Genomic DNA, 15,162 nt, shown 5'->3' with positions numbered 1-15,162 from the left:
AGCACCAAGATAAGAATATCTTCCACGTCCTGTGGTAGATCTTGGCGGAGGATGGTTTCCTAGCCTGTCTCATGGTGGCAACCACTTCATGAGATAAACCTGAGGCCGCTAGGATCCAGGACTCAATGGCCACACAGTCAGGTTCAGGGCCGCAGAATTCAGATGGAAAAACGGCCCTTGAGACAGCAAGTCTGGACGGTCTGGCAGAGCCCACGGTTGGCCTACCGTGAGGTGCCACAGATCCGGGTACCACGACCTCCTTGGCCAGTCTGGAGCGACGAGGATGGCGCGGCGGCAGTCGGCCCTGATCTTGCGCAGCACCCTGGGCAACAACGCCAGAGGTGGGAACACATAAGGTAGCCTGAACTGCGACCAATCCTGAACTAGGGCGTCTGCCGCCAGAGCTCGGTAATCGTGGGATCGCGCCATGAAAACCGGGACCTTGTTGTTGTGCCGTGACGCCATCAGGTCGACGTCCGGCATCCCCCAGCGGCGACAGATCTCCTGAAACACGTCCGGGTGAAGGGACCATTCCCCTGCGTCCATGCCCTGGCGACTGAGAAAGTCTGCTTCCCAGTTTTCCACGCCTGGTATATGAACTGCGGATATGGTGGATGCCGTGTCTTCCACCCACGTCAGAATCCGCCGGACTTCCTGGAAGGCCTGCCGACTGCGTGTTCCCCCTTGGTGGTTGATGTATGCCACCGCTGTGGAGTTGTCCGACTGAATTCGGATCTGCTTGCCTGCTAGCCACTGCTGGAAGGCTTGTAGGGCAAGATAGACTGCTCTGATTTCCAGAACATTGATTTGAAGGGTGGACTCTTTCCGAGTCCACGTACCGTGAGCCCTGTGGTGGAGAAACACTGCTCCCCACCCTGACAGGCTCGCGTCTGTCGTGACCACCGCCCAGGATGGGGGTAGGAACGACTTTCCTTTCGACAATGAGGTGGGAAGAAGCCACCACCGGAGAGAGTCCTTGGCTGTCTGAGAGAGGGAGACATCCCTGTCGAGGGATGTCGACTTCCCGTCCCATTGGCGGAGAATGTCCCATTGAAGTGGACGCAGATGAAACTGCGCGAAAGGAACTGCTTCCATTGCTGCTACCATCTTCCCTAGGAAGTGCATGAGGCGCCTCAAGGGGTGCGACTGGCCCTGAAGGAGAGATTGCACCCCTGTCTGTAGTGAACACTGTTTGTCCAGTGGAAGTTTCACTATCGCTGAGAGAGTATGAAACTCCATGCCAAGATATGTTAGTGATTGGGTCGGGGTTAGATTTGACTTTGAAAAGTTGATAATCCACCCGAAACCCTGGAGAGTCTTCAGTGCCACGTTCAGGCTGTGCTGGCATGCCTCTTGAGAGGGTGCCTTGATAAGTAGATCGTCCAAATACGGAATCACAGAGTGACCTTGCGAGTGCAGGAGTGCCACTACTGCTGCCATAACCTTGGTAAAGACCCGAGGGGCTGTCGCCAGCCCGAAAGGTAGAGCTACGAACTGCAGGTGTTCGCTTCCTACAACGAAGCGTAGAAAACGCTGATGCTCTGGCGCAATCGGCACGTGGAGATAAGCATCCTTGATGTCTATTGATGCTAGGAAATCTCCTTGAGACATTGAGGCGATGACGAAGCGGAGGGATTCCATCCGGAACCGCCTGGTTTTCACGTGTTTGTTGAGCAGCTTTAGATCCAGGACGGGACGGAACGACCCGTCCTTCTTTGGCACCACAAACAAATTGGAGTAAAAACCGCGACCTCGTTCCTGAAGAGGAACGTGAGTCACCACTCCTTCCGCCTTTAGGGCGGACACCGCTTGCAGAAGAGCATCTGCTCGGTCGGGAGGTGGAGAAGTTCTGAAGAAGCGAGTTGGAGGACGAGAACTGAACTCTATCCTGTACCCGTGAGACAGAATGTCTCTCACCCAACGGTCTTTGACCTGTGACAGCCAAATGTCGCCAAAGCGGGAGAGCCTGCCACCGACCGAGGATGCGGAGAGAGGAGGCTGAAAGTCATGAGGAAGCCGTCTTGGTAACGGTTTTTCCGGCTGTCTTTTTTGGTCGTGATTGAGTCCGCCAAGAATCTGAGCCCCTCTGATCCTTTTGAGTCCTTTTGGACGAGGAGAATTGGGACCTGCCTGAGCCTCGAAAGGACCGAAAACCAGACTGTCCCCTCCTCTGTTGGGGTTTGTTTTGTCTGGGTTGAGGTAAGGATGAATCCTTACCCTTGGAGTGTTTAATGATATCATCCAAACGCTCACCAAACAGTCGGTCACGAGAAAAAGGCAAACTGGTTAAGCACTTCTTGGAAGCAGAATCTGCCTTCCATTCTCTCAACCACAAGGCTCTACGTAAAACCACGGAGTTGGCAGACGCCACTGCCGTACGGCTCGTAGAGTCTAGGACAGCATTAATCGCGTAAGACGCGAATGCAGACATTTGAGAGGTCAAGGGCGCCACCTGCGGAGCAGATGTACGTGTGACCGTGTCGACCTGTGTAAGCCCAGCTGAAATAGCTTGGAGTGCCCATACGGCTGCGAATGCTGGCGCCAACGACGCTCCAATAGCTTCATAGATGGATTTCAACCAGAGCTCCATCTGTCTGTCAGTGGCATCTTTAAGTGCCGCCCCATCTTCCACTGCAACTAAGGATCTAGCTGCAAGCCTGGAGATTGGAGGGTCCACCTTGGGACACTGGGTCCAGCCCTTGACCACGTCAGGGGGAAAAGGATATCGTGTATCTTTAAGCCGTTTGGAGAAACGCTTATCTGGATAAGCGTGGTGTTTCTGGATAGCGTCTCTAAAGTCAGAGTGGTCCAGAAAAGTGCTCAATTTACGCTTGGGATACCTGAAATGGAATTTCTCCTGCTGTGAGGCGGACTCCTCCGCAGGAGGAGCTGGTGGAGAAATATCTAACATTCTATTGATGGACGCTATAAGATCATTCACTATGGCGTCACCATCAGGTGTATCCAGATTGAGAACGGTCCCAGGATCAGAATCCTGATCAGCCACATCCGCCTCATCACACAGAGAGTCGTCCAGCTGGGACCCTGACCAGTGTGATGAAGTTGAGGGCCACTCATAGCGAGCCCGCTTAGGCTGTCTGGGACTGTCGTCCGAGTCAGAGTCGTCACCCTGGGGTGCATGCGACACCTCCTGAGCTCGGGAGTGTTCCAGCTGAGGGGGACCAGGGAGCAATGATTCAACAGTGCCCATGGTCTGAGTTACTGGTCTAGACTGCAATGTTTCAAGAATTTTAGACATAGTCATAGACAATCTGTCAGCAAAAACTGCAAACTCCGTCCCTGTCACCTGGACAGCATTCACAGGTGGTTCTCCCTGGGTCACCTCTAGCAGCGGCCCCGGCTGAGCAAGTGCCACAGGGGCCGAGCACTGCACACAATGGGGGTCAGTGGAACCTGCCGGTAGAGCAGCCCCACATGCGGTACAAGCAGCATATAAAGTCTGTGCCTTGGCACGTTTGCTTTTTGCGGACGACATGCTGTTGTCTGCCTTGAGTAACCTAGGAGGGTATATAGCAGAGAGTCACCAGCGACCGTACAGTGTAATGTATAGCATGCAAGCACAAAAATACAAAGTACACTTCGGCACAAGTGGGGGTGAGCCCTTGAGGGCTGCTTACCGCCCGCTGAAAAGCGGGTGTGAGGTCGCAGAATCCCGTGTCTGGGTCTCCCAGTCTCCCCTCTCCAGCTCAGCGTGCAGACAGGAATGGCTGCCGGCGTCCTGTGAGGAGGGGCGGACCGTGGGCGTGCCACAAACAAAGTGCGGGAAACTGGCGTCCCACTGTGCCCAGTGTGAGGGCTGGAGTATGTAAAGCAGACTCCAGCCCTCAGCGCTGATGGTCTGTACAGCGTCCCGCCCTCCCCCTGACTGGCAGGTCTGGGGGCGGGAACGAAACGAACTAGGCCGCACCACAAGTCCCAGCCGCGTCGCAGTGAAAACTGACCCCAGCGGCCGGCGCGGCCGTTCGTACTAAGTCTACTCACTCAGCAGCGCTGTAGTGAGGAATGGCACAAGCGCAGCAGCGCTGATGTCCCCGGCGCACTAACACGCCCAGCATGCTGCGGTGTGCGTGCGGTATGCCCGGGGACACAGAGTACCTTAACGAAGCAGGGCCCTGTCCCTGACGATACTCAGCTCCATATCCAGCCGATTCTCCGGGGGCTGTGGAAGGAGCACGGTCTCAGTGCCTGGAGACCGGTAAAGTCCCACTTCACCCAGAGCCCTAATGGGGATGGGGAAGGAATCAGCATGTGGGCTCCAGCCTCCGTACCCGCAATGGGTACCTCAACCTTAACAAACACCGCCGACAGAAAGTGGGGTGAGAAGGGAGCATGCTGGGGGCCCTAGTATGGGCCCTCTTTTCTTCCATCCGACATAGTCAGCAGCTGCTGCTGACTAAACAGTGGAGCTATGCGTGGATGTCTGACCTCCTTCGCACAAAGCATAAAACTGAGGAGCCCGTGATCCCACGGGGGGGTGTATAGCCAGAAGGGGAGGGGCCTTACACTTTTTAGTGTAATACTTTGTGTGGCCTCCGGAGGCAGTAGCTATACACCCAATTGTCTGGGTCTCCCAATTAGGAGCGACAAAGAAAAAACAGATATTACAACAGAAGAACAGCAAAATGATACTTTAGGATTAGATGATCTTGTTGAAGCTGCTTCAAAACACTTTCATATTCATCACATGTGCTGTGTTGTGCACACGCTGCAGCTGGCAATAAGAGATAGTCTGCAAGAGGGACCCCAGTTTCACACATTCAGCTTTTCACCGGTTTGGCGGATGCGGCGCACTCCAGGACAGTGTATACAGTACAGTGGCAGCGCGACAAACGCTGTCATGTGACCCGGATGTTGCGGAGCTGCCACTGTACTGTATCGTACTGTACTGGCGTGCTCCGCATCCGTCAAACCGGCAAAAAGCCGGATGTGTGAAACTGGGCGGACATGCTGGAAATCTAATTGGAAAAGTAAGGAAGTTGGTTATTGCCGCCAGAACCCCTAAAATTGATTCCATCTTGAAGAGACGTGCTGGGAAAGGGGCAATTGTTGATCAAGCCACTCGGTGAGGCAGCCCTTATTTAATGACTGAGCGATTACTTGAACTAAAATCATTTCTTATAGATCTGGTGAACCCTCAAGTAACCTTAAATGAAGGTCAATAGACACAGGTGGCTGAATTGAAGGAATTGCTTAATCACCCATTTACCGTGACTAAAAAATTACAAGCTTATGATTTAACTCTTGTCATTTTCATAAGGGAGTGGAAGAACTTGCTATTTTGCCTGTCCCAAAGAGGAGGTTTAATCCCAGATGGCATTTTTGCTTCAATGAAACGAAGAGAGACACAGCTATTGGAAAATAAAATTCTTCTGGCAGCTGTTTATGGGGCCCCAAGTCATCGTATACTGCTTGATGATCAACAGCTTACTAAAGCAAAAGAAGCTTTGAGTGAGGTAGCAGTTAGGATGAGCGGCTACAGGACTGCCAGGTGCAAGAGGACTTGGGGCCTGACAGTGCTACTGCTGCCGTATCTTCACCCTATCCTCATCAGATGAGGAGTTTTTGCAAGAGAAATTGAGAAGTCGGAGTCGAAGGTTTGGCTTACTGACACCACAGCCCTGATTTTCAGGATGGTTGCTGCAGCACCAGCACAGCGCCCTTGGCCTGCAGCCTCAACATAGCGCAGCTCCAGCCTCCAGCACAGCAAAGCGCCGTTGGCCCGCAGCCCCAGCGGCATTGCTCCTGCGACTCCTCTCCATCATCCCCGGTAGCAACATTCGGATTACAAAGACGCACCACTCATTTTCCTCGCAAATGTTTGCGAGGAAAAGTGCGTCTAATAATCCGAAAAATATGGTACTTTTCCAAGGGGGTGTATTCATTTATGCTGAGGACTGTATATACTACACACAAACATACACTGTAGCTGAAGAGGAGCTCTGGACGTACCATCTTCATGTGCGTCGTCTGATTGAAGGGATGTTTGCAGTAAGCTTGTTTGGTCACCTGAAGGTATCGTCTCCACATATTGCACATAACGTTATCCTGATGAACACAAATTATATCACATAAAACGACTTCTGTCTTTCAAACATGTTAAAGGGAATCTGGCGGCAGGATTTAACCCCTTGAAACTATTTATATGACCGTGTTGTTTGCAACGCTGCCGACACCTGAGCTCAGCAGCTTTGCAGATATAGATGGCAATAGCCGCTCCGCTCAGATTTTCGTCTGTGACCCGAGTGGCTCAAGCAATCTATATCCACAGGCGATATTCGTGCTGCAGACAACATGAGACATCGAGAGCAGCAAGCGAGACTCCGCGTTGGACCTGGGCAGGGTAAATAAACTGCTCTTTTTATTTTATTTTTCACAATTAGGAAAAACTTTTTTGAAAGGAGAGAACCCCTTTAAAGGGAACCTGTCCGGTCCTGTATGCACCTAGAACCACAAGCCGTTCTGGGTGTATATTGCTAATCCCTGCCTAACCGTCCCTGTATACACTAGCATAGATAAAGAGATCTTTAGAAAAAGTATTTCAAAAGACCTTTTATCTTATGCTAATGAGAGCAGGGACTAGTCGCAAGGGTGTTATATCCCCCAACTAATCCGCCCTCTTAGCATGCCCACAGGGGTGTACTAACATGCTATTCAATGCAGCATCACCAGTGGTGAGGTGTGTACCTATGTTCGTGGTCACTGCTAATCAGTCATGCGCAGTAGACCTCTCTGAAGCCAGGACGCGTATACCCGGCTTCATACTGCACATGACCGGAAGTGCCCGGCATTCAGAAGCGTGGTGACAGCAAACACAGGTACATGCGTCACAGCTGGTGACGCTGCATTGAAAAGCATGTTAGTACACCCTTGTGGGAATGCTAGCGTGCTAAGAGGGCGGATTAGTTATTGGATATAACGCCCTTGGGACTAGTCCCTTTGCTCATTAGCATATAAGAAATAATCTTTAGAAATACTTTCTCTAATGCCGGCGTCACAGGGTACGATATATCGGCGGGGTCACGGAATTCGTGACGCACATCCGGCATGGTTAGAGATATTGTACCGTGTGACACGTCCGAACGACTGTGAACGAGCAAAAATACTCACCTTATCGTTGCTCGTTGACACGTCGTTCATTTTCAAAATGTCGGTCCTCCTTCTGTGCTCCAGTTGTTCGTCGTTTCCGTGGCAGCACACATCGCTCCGTGTGACACCTCGGGAACGATGAACACAACTTACCTGCATCCCGCCGGCAATGCGGAAGGAAGGAGGTGGGCGGGATGTTACGTGCCGCTCATCTCCGCCCCTCCGCTTCTATTGGCCAGCCGCTGTGTGACGTCGTTGTGACGCCGAACGTCCCTCCCCCTTCAGGAAGAGGATGTTCGCCGCCCACAGCGACGTTGTCCGGGAGGCAAGTGTGTGTGACAGGGGGTTAACGACTTTGTGCGCCACGGGCAACTAATTGCCTGTGACGCACAAACGACGGGGGCGGGTACGATTGATCGTCCCGTGTGACGCCGGCCTAAGGCTGAGGCCACACCTGGATTACCGAGATCCTCGCATGACACTCGGCTCACGCTGGCAGCACAGCAGGAGCAGAGTGTCATGCGAGTGTCACTGCGACTAAGGTCCGATCATGCAATTGGACCTCAGCTGCAGGGGGCGGACCTCAGCTGCGGGGAGCGGCCAGTGCTTAGGAGAGCCGGGCTGACACGGAGGAGGAGAGGGAGGGATTTATCTCCCTCTCTCCTCCATAGCAGTCTATTGCCATTCTCGCCCTGCACTCGTGGTACACTGTGTACCACGAGTGCAGTGCGATCTTTCTCTCGCCCCATAGACTTGAATGGGTGCGAGAGAAAGAGTCTCGCATTACAGTCGCAGCATGCTGCGATTGTTTTCTTGGTCCGATTAGGGCCGAGAAAATAGTCGCTCATGTGTGCTGACACACAGGCTAATTTTGGTCCGAGTGGAATGCGATGTTTTAATCGCACCCCACTCGGTCCGATTTTCATGCCGTGTGTCTTAGGCCTAAAGATTTCTTTATCTATGCTAGTGTATACAGGGACGGTTAGGCAGGGATTAGCAATATACACCCAGAACTGCTCGTGGTTCCAGGTGCATACAGGACCTGACAGGTTCCCTTTAAAAAGGAACCCATCTTCATAAAATGATCTCCACCATAAATGTATAAAATCCTTCAGTAGCATCTTGCGAATGAACCGCAATATGGTAACAACCATACAAGGAAAAATGTAAAAGAAATCTAGGTCACGGGGGAATAAAAAGTATAGTTTAAGAATTACCTTAAGGTCAGGTCCGATCCCCAAAGCTTCGAGAGCTTCAGCTTGCTTGAGCAGAATAAATTGAAAACCTTCGCAGATATACCACTCCCAGCCATACTCTATAAAGAAGAAAAGGAGGTTAGCGAAGATACGCGAGACACCAACATCAACAGTATGGATTTCTAGAACATCTCGCTTCATATCAAAGAGAACAAGAGAAGTCCAAGTTACGTCCAGCACGGTGAATACGGCCGAAAATATTCACAGATTTACTCAAGGGATGAAGACAGAACGCTCGGGGTCCAGTCCTAACCAGCTGCTGATGGGGCCGTGGCTGGGACTGGGCACAATTATATAGGTTAGGCCAATCACATTTTTATCATCTGGATTAACAAAGTCATTTCACTTGGCCTGTACCAAGAAAGCCAAGACATATGCTCGGGTGAATGGGCAGTTTGGAGGGCAACAACAAAAAATGACTGGCATAAGGCAACTGGGCACTAAAAAAAAAAAAAAAAAAATAATTAATATATCCGAGAGCGCTCACACCTCATACCTAAAACTTGCACCAATATTAGACATCTGTGTTACACAGTCAGCATCTGTCCTTAATAGCAGCAGCCAGAGCCGATCATTGCTTTTAAATACGTAGAGCGGACGACAATGCACGCTCTCTTTGGACCCCCCCATCCCACCCCTGACAACAGTCTGCTGAAAGCCCTCAATCTTTTATACCTGTGCTTTTACCAATATACTGCAATACGTCAGTGTGCAAAATCACAAACGGTTTACCACCCCGCCCCATTCCCCAGTTAAAAAAAATAAAAATTAAAAGAATATATGTGGCATCACCACATTCATGAAAATCTGCTACACCACACTATATAATTATTACTATGGGTTAAACGGTTAAATGTAAATGAAAAATGAAATAAGCAAGAGAGCTGTCACACTGCTTCTGGGTACACTCATTAACTCTCATGAGGAAAAAACAAAAAAAGCCAGCACTAAATGTGCACTACAGCACTAACAATTCCAACTGTACATTTTATAAATTTGAGATTTTTGGCAAAATAATTTCAATTTCTTGAGCTACCCCTCCACAGCAAATCTCTTTGGGAAAGTCCTACGCTAAAATATTTTTATAAAATGTGCCAGACGGCCTCACATATGAAATAGTAGAACTGCTCTTAGCAGCACTTACTTGGTCTTTTTCAATCCCGTACCCATGACGGAGTCATGGCTGTGGGCGGGACAGGTCCAAGCAAATGCTATGTATAGAGCTGATGACTGAATGTGAACAGCCACCAAAATCTAGACAGGTGGAATACATCCCAAATTGGGGTGCATAGCAAGGTGGGGGTCAGCCACCGATTAAATCAATGAAGTGCACATTTAGTGCTGGCTCTTTGTTTTTTCTTCATTAAATTGGTCGGTGGCTGACCCCCCCACCTTGCTATGCACCCCAATTTGGGTTGTATTCCACCTGTCTTGATTTTGGCAATTGGTGACTGTTCACATTCAGTCATCAGGCCCTGTCCACTGGCTATTTACTTCATGCAGCATTTGCTTGGGCCTGTCCCGCCCACAGCCATGACTCAGTCATGGGTACGGGATTGAAAAAGACCAAGTAAGTGCTACTAAGAGCAGTTCTACTATTTCATGTGAGGCCGTCTGGCACATTTTATAAAAATATTTTAGTGTAGGACTGCCCCAAAGAGAATTGCCGTGACGTGGCGGGGTGGCTCAAGAAATTGCAATTTTTTGCCAAAAATCTCAAAATTTTTATAAGAACAGTTTGGAATTTTTAGTGCTGAAGTGCACATTTAGTGCTGGATCTTTGTTTTTTCTTCATTAACTCTCATGCATATTCACTACTTTCCCCGCCCATCCTCTGCGACAGCATCTGATTGGTTTCAGTTAGAGTGACGGCGCCTGTCATTGGTTGCCCTCACACTAGCTGTCTGAGTGCCGAAGTGGACTGTAAAAATAAATAAATTGGAAAAAAATAGCGTAGGGTCACCTATATTTTGATAACCAGCGCAGATAAAGCGGACAGTTGGAGGATCACAGGGTTCACCTGATGTGCTCACCGAGTTCCTTGAGTTCACCGGAGGACTTGGAGGGGTGTTAATAAACTGAAGAAAGAGGGTGTTTGTTTGTTTTTTTAACTAAAGGATTTTTTGGTATATTATGTTTATTTCTTTTTAGTTATATAATTAGCAATGGGGTGGGGGGGGTCTCATAGACCCCTTTCCCATTACTAACCTCAGGCTTGATGACAGCGATTTTCTGACAAATCACAGCTGTCATTAACACCTTCTAGTACCCCAACTGCCACCGCTCCAGGGCAATCAGAATGAGCTGGTTAAGCGCTAGGATTAACACATTAATAGAATGCTCTAATTTTGGGGTGGCTGTGGTCTGCCATTTTTAGGCTGGAGAGGGCCAAACAAACATGGGCCTCCCCAGCCTGAGAACAGCGGCCTCCAGCTGTCTGCTTTATCTTGGCTGGGTGTCAACTGGGGACACCTGCAAGGCATTTTTATAATTTATTTAAATTTTTACAAAAAGCCACATGGGGTTCTTCATATTTTGATACACAGCCAAGATAACGTACACAGCTGGGTGCTGCATCTTCCACCTGTTTGCTTTATCTGCACTGGGCATCAAAATATGAGGGACCCCACGTCATTTTTCCAATTATTTATTTTTTACACTCCACTCTGGGATTCAGATTGCAGGCAACCAATCACAGACGCCAGCAGTTTGACTGCAACAGTCACTACCCCATGCAAGCCCCGAAACCACGAGTCCGGACTCCACAGGAAGGGCACCGGTATGGGAGGACATTATAGGATTTATTATTTGACTTGAGGGGGGGGGGGGAAGAAACAGGTTCTCTCACTGCCCCTTAAAAATGATTTCTAGATAGGTCAGTTACACCTTGGGTGTCAGCACTCACCATTTTTCTTTTTCCTTAATCCCCTGGAAATAGACTGGACTTTTGTATTGCCTAAAAAAATGTCAGTATCTGCAAGTTCCTGAGTTTTCTGAGAAAAAAAAAAATTAAAAAGTTAATCAGAACAATAGTGCGAAGTAAAACTGCTACTACCATACTGTGCACCCTACAGTCTGTAACCATCTGTCCAAACTTCATCTTATAGGGGTCCAAAGAGTGTCTTTTTGCCCTTTGAGACTTGGATTTGTCTATATACCATATACAGTGGAAGTATTCATACCCCGTGAAATTTTCCACATTTTTTTCACATTACACTCAAGAACAAATGTATCTACGGTATTAGGATTTCATGTAATATACCAACATTAAGTAGCAAGTACCGTGTTTCTCCAAAAATAAGATACTGTCTTATATTATTTTTTTGTCCGCAGAAACTCGACAGGGCTTAATTTTCAGATGAAACACAGGTTGGGGGTAAGCTTACCCACCAAAAAAAGGCAGAACTGAGCTCTAAGGATCTGGTCAACAAGACTCCAGCGTTATTAACAATAGACGCCGAGAAGGCCTTTGATAATGTGGAGTGGCCTTGGCTCTATAGAGTTTTAGACACAATGCTATTCTGGGGGTCTTTCTACAATGTGGTATGCGAGATTTATACAATCCTAGAGCCCAGGTTTATATTCCAGGTTTCCTCTCGACTCCCTTTCATTTGCATAAGGGGACAAGGCAGGGCTGTCCCCTTTCACCACTACTCTTCACCCTGGCTTTGGAGCCCCTGGTGAGGCTGTTAACTGACCATCGCGCTTTTCAAGGGATCCTCATAAATAAGATGCGAATAAAGGCGACACTCTTTGCCGATGAAGTACTGTTTCTCTCTGATCCTAAAACTCAGGTACCACTTATCTTAGATATATTACGAGACTACGGGAGCTACTCAGGCTTTAAAATTAACCCGACTAAATGTGAATTGCTGTACCTGGGCAATGGGAAGGCTCAATTGCAGGAGGGTGGCAAGTGTGAGCATATTTCTATAGCAAAATCATACATTACATACAGTTAGGTCCAGAAATATTTGGACAGTGACACAATTTTCGCGAGTTGGGCTCTGCATGCCACCACATTGGATTTGAAATGAAACCTCTACAACAGAATTCAAGTGCAGATTGTAACGTTTAATTTGAAGGTTTGAACAAAAATATCTGATAGAAATTGTAGGAATTGTACACATTTCTTTACAAACACTCCACATTTTAGGAGGTCAAAAGTAATTGGACAAATAAACCAAACCCAAACAAAATATTTTTATTTTCAATATTTTGTTGCGAATCCTTTGGAGGCAATCACTGCCTTAAGTCTGGAACCCATGGACATCACCAAACGCTGGGTTTCCTCCTTCTTAATGCTTTGCCAGGCCTTTACAGCCGCAGCCTTCAGGTCTTGCTTGTTTGTGGGTCTTTCCGTCTTAAGTCTGGATTTGAGCAAGTGAAATGCATGCTCAATTGGGTTAAGATCTGGTGATTGACTTGGCCATTGCAGAATGTTCCACTTTTTTGCACTCATGAACTCCTGGGTAGCTTTGGCTGTATGCTTGGGGTCATTTTCCATCTGTACTATGAAGCGCTGTCCGATCAACTTTGCGGCATTTGGCTGAATCTGGGCTGAAAGTATATCCCGGTACACTTCAGAATTCATCCGGCTACTCTTGTCTGCTGTTATGTCATCAATAAACACAAGTGACCCAGTGCCATTGAAAGCCATGCATGCCCATGCCATCACGTTGCCTCCACCATGTTTTACAGAGGATGTGGTGTGCCTTGGATCATGTGCCGTTCCCTTTCTTCTCCAAACTTTTTTCTTCCCATCATTCTGGTACAGGTTGATCTTGGTCTCATCTGTCCATAGAATACTTTTCCAGAACTGAGCTGGCTTCATGAGGTGTTTTTCAGCAAATTTAACTCTGGCCTGTCTATTTTTGGAATTGATGAATGGTTTGCATCTAGATGAGAACCCTTTGAATTTACTTTCATGGAGTCTTCTCTTTACTGTTGACTTAGAGACAGATACACCTACTTCACTGAGAGTGTTCTGGACTTCAGTTGATGTTGTGAATGGGTTCTTCTTCACCAAAGAAAGTATGCGGCGATCATCCACCACTGTTGTCATCCGTGGACGCCCAGGCCTTTTTGAGTTCCCAAGCTCACCAGTCAATTCCTTTTTTCTCAGAATGTACCCGACTGTTGATTTTGCTACTCCAAGCATGTCTGCTATCTCTCTGATGGATTTTTTCTTTTTTTTCAGCCTCAGGATGTTCTGCTTCACCTCAATTGAGAGTTCCTTAGACCGCATGTTGTCTGGTCACAGCAACAGCTTCCAAATGCAAAACAACACACCTGTAATCAACCCCAGACCTTTTAACTACTTCATTGATTACAGGTTAACGAGGGAGACGCCTTCAGAGTTAATTGCAGCCCTTAGAGTCCCTTGTCCAATTACTTTTGGTCCCTTGAAAAAGAGGAGGCTATGCATTACAGAGCTATGATTCCTAAACCCTTTCTCCGATTTGGATGTGAAAACTCTCATATTGCAGCTGGGAGTGTGCACTTTCAGCCCATATCATATATATAATTGTATTTCTGAACATGTTTTTGTAAACAGCTAAAATAATAAAACTTGTGTCACTGTCCAAATATTTCTGGCCCTGACTGTATATAGGTATTAAAATTGGTAAGGGGCCGACATCTTTATATAACCTAAACTTCCCACCTCTTATAAATCAAATAGTTCAGGACCTCCAGAGATGGCAGGACCTCCCATTGAACATCATGGGCAGAGCACAATTAGTTAAGATGATGTCTATGTCTAAGTTGATGTATCATATCCAAACTCTACCTTTGCTCTTGAGATATAAGGATGTTGAACTTCTTAATAGAAGTTTCTCGAGGTTTGTGTGGAGGGGGAAAACGAGCTCGCATTGGTATAAGGAAATTGACTGCATCAAAGGATAATGGGGGATTAAACCTACCAAATGTTAGGGGGTACAATCTGGCCTGTTTGTCCAGGTATTGGATGGATTGGATTCATGGCTCACAGAAACACGTGCCCCTTGGAGTTGAGAGAGATTATAAATTTCAAAGGGATTTAAAGGCCCTTCTACACACCAGTCAAGCTAATCTACCCCAAAAAATTAAATAGTCCTCTCTGTTTAAGGATACGATAGCAGCCTGGAGGGCAGTGAGGAAGCATTACAAGTTGGTATATAAAATATACACTACCCCTATGGGATAATCCAGGGTTCAGCCAGGAAATTAGCAACTATTTGAAGAATAGAGGCGGAAAGGTATACAGAGGGTCTCCCATCTTTTTCATCCTTCTGAGCCAAGATGGTTGGGGAGGGAAGAATTGGTAGACAATTATGGGTTGAATCCTAACCAAATAATCCAGTATGATCAGGTGAAGCGTAAGGATATGGCTCAATAGCAAGACATATCGCTGGAGGTGTCACTTAATACATTTGACGGCCTGGTCAAGTTGGCACAAACGTCCTCGTCAATTTCATCTCTATATGGGGCAATGCGAGACCAGTTGACTGGCTATCAGCCAGAGATTTTCTTTAAGCCATGGGAAAAGCAACTAGGGGATTCCAACAGTGGAACAAAAAAATCAGGGAGGGGTGGAGGGCCCTACGAATGGCAATACTGAATGAGCAGTGGCGGGAGACTCAGTATAAAGTGATGCATCGGGCGATCTATGCATTCAATTTGCACAGAAAGCTTGAGAATTCTGAGAGGATAACTCATTTTCCGAAATGTAATTTAGAAGCTACAGATCTCTACCATGGATTGTGGCTGTGTCCCCACCTTGAGCCACTGTGGGCCCAAGTATCAAAGTGTGTTGCTA

The 15,162-nt window shown here is 47.8% G+C and overlaps 1 protein-coding gene across 3 annotated transcripts in view; it reads right to left on the bottom strand.

The window, feature by feature from the left end:
- The window catches only part of TAF1B (TATA-box binding protein associated factor, RNA polymerase I subunit B), a 218,471-nt gene that overhangs the window by 187,416 nt on the left and 15,893 nt on the right, over positions 1-15,162 (bottom strand). For 2 of the 3 annotated variants that reach the window (XM_075341102.1, XM_075341100.1), the window contains exons 3-5: positions 11,269-11,356; positions 8,325-8,422; positions 5,941-6,066 (exon numbers count right to left, since the gene is read on the bottom strand). In XM_075341102.1, coding sequence (XP_075197217.1) covers positions 5,941-6,066; positions 8,325-8,422; positions 11,269-11,356 — 312 coding nt within the window. The remainder of the gene's footprint in view (positions 1-5,940; positions 6,067-8,324; positions 8,423-11,268; positions 11,357-15,162) is intronic. The other variant, XM_075341101.1, reaches the window with a different exon arrangement.

The sequence above is a fragment of the Anomaloglossus baeobatrachus genome, chromosome 3 (assembly GCF_048569485.1).
Source record: "Anomaloglossus baeobatrachus isolate aAnoBae1 chromosome 3, aAnoBae1.hap1, whole genome shotgun sequence".
In the NCBI taxonomy this organism is placed as follows: Eukaryota; Metazoa; Chordata; class Amphibia; order Anura; family Aromobatidae; genus Anomaloglossus; species Anomaloglossus baeobatrachus.
This window is presented reverse-complemented; position numbering and strand designations above follow the sequence as displayed.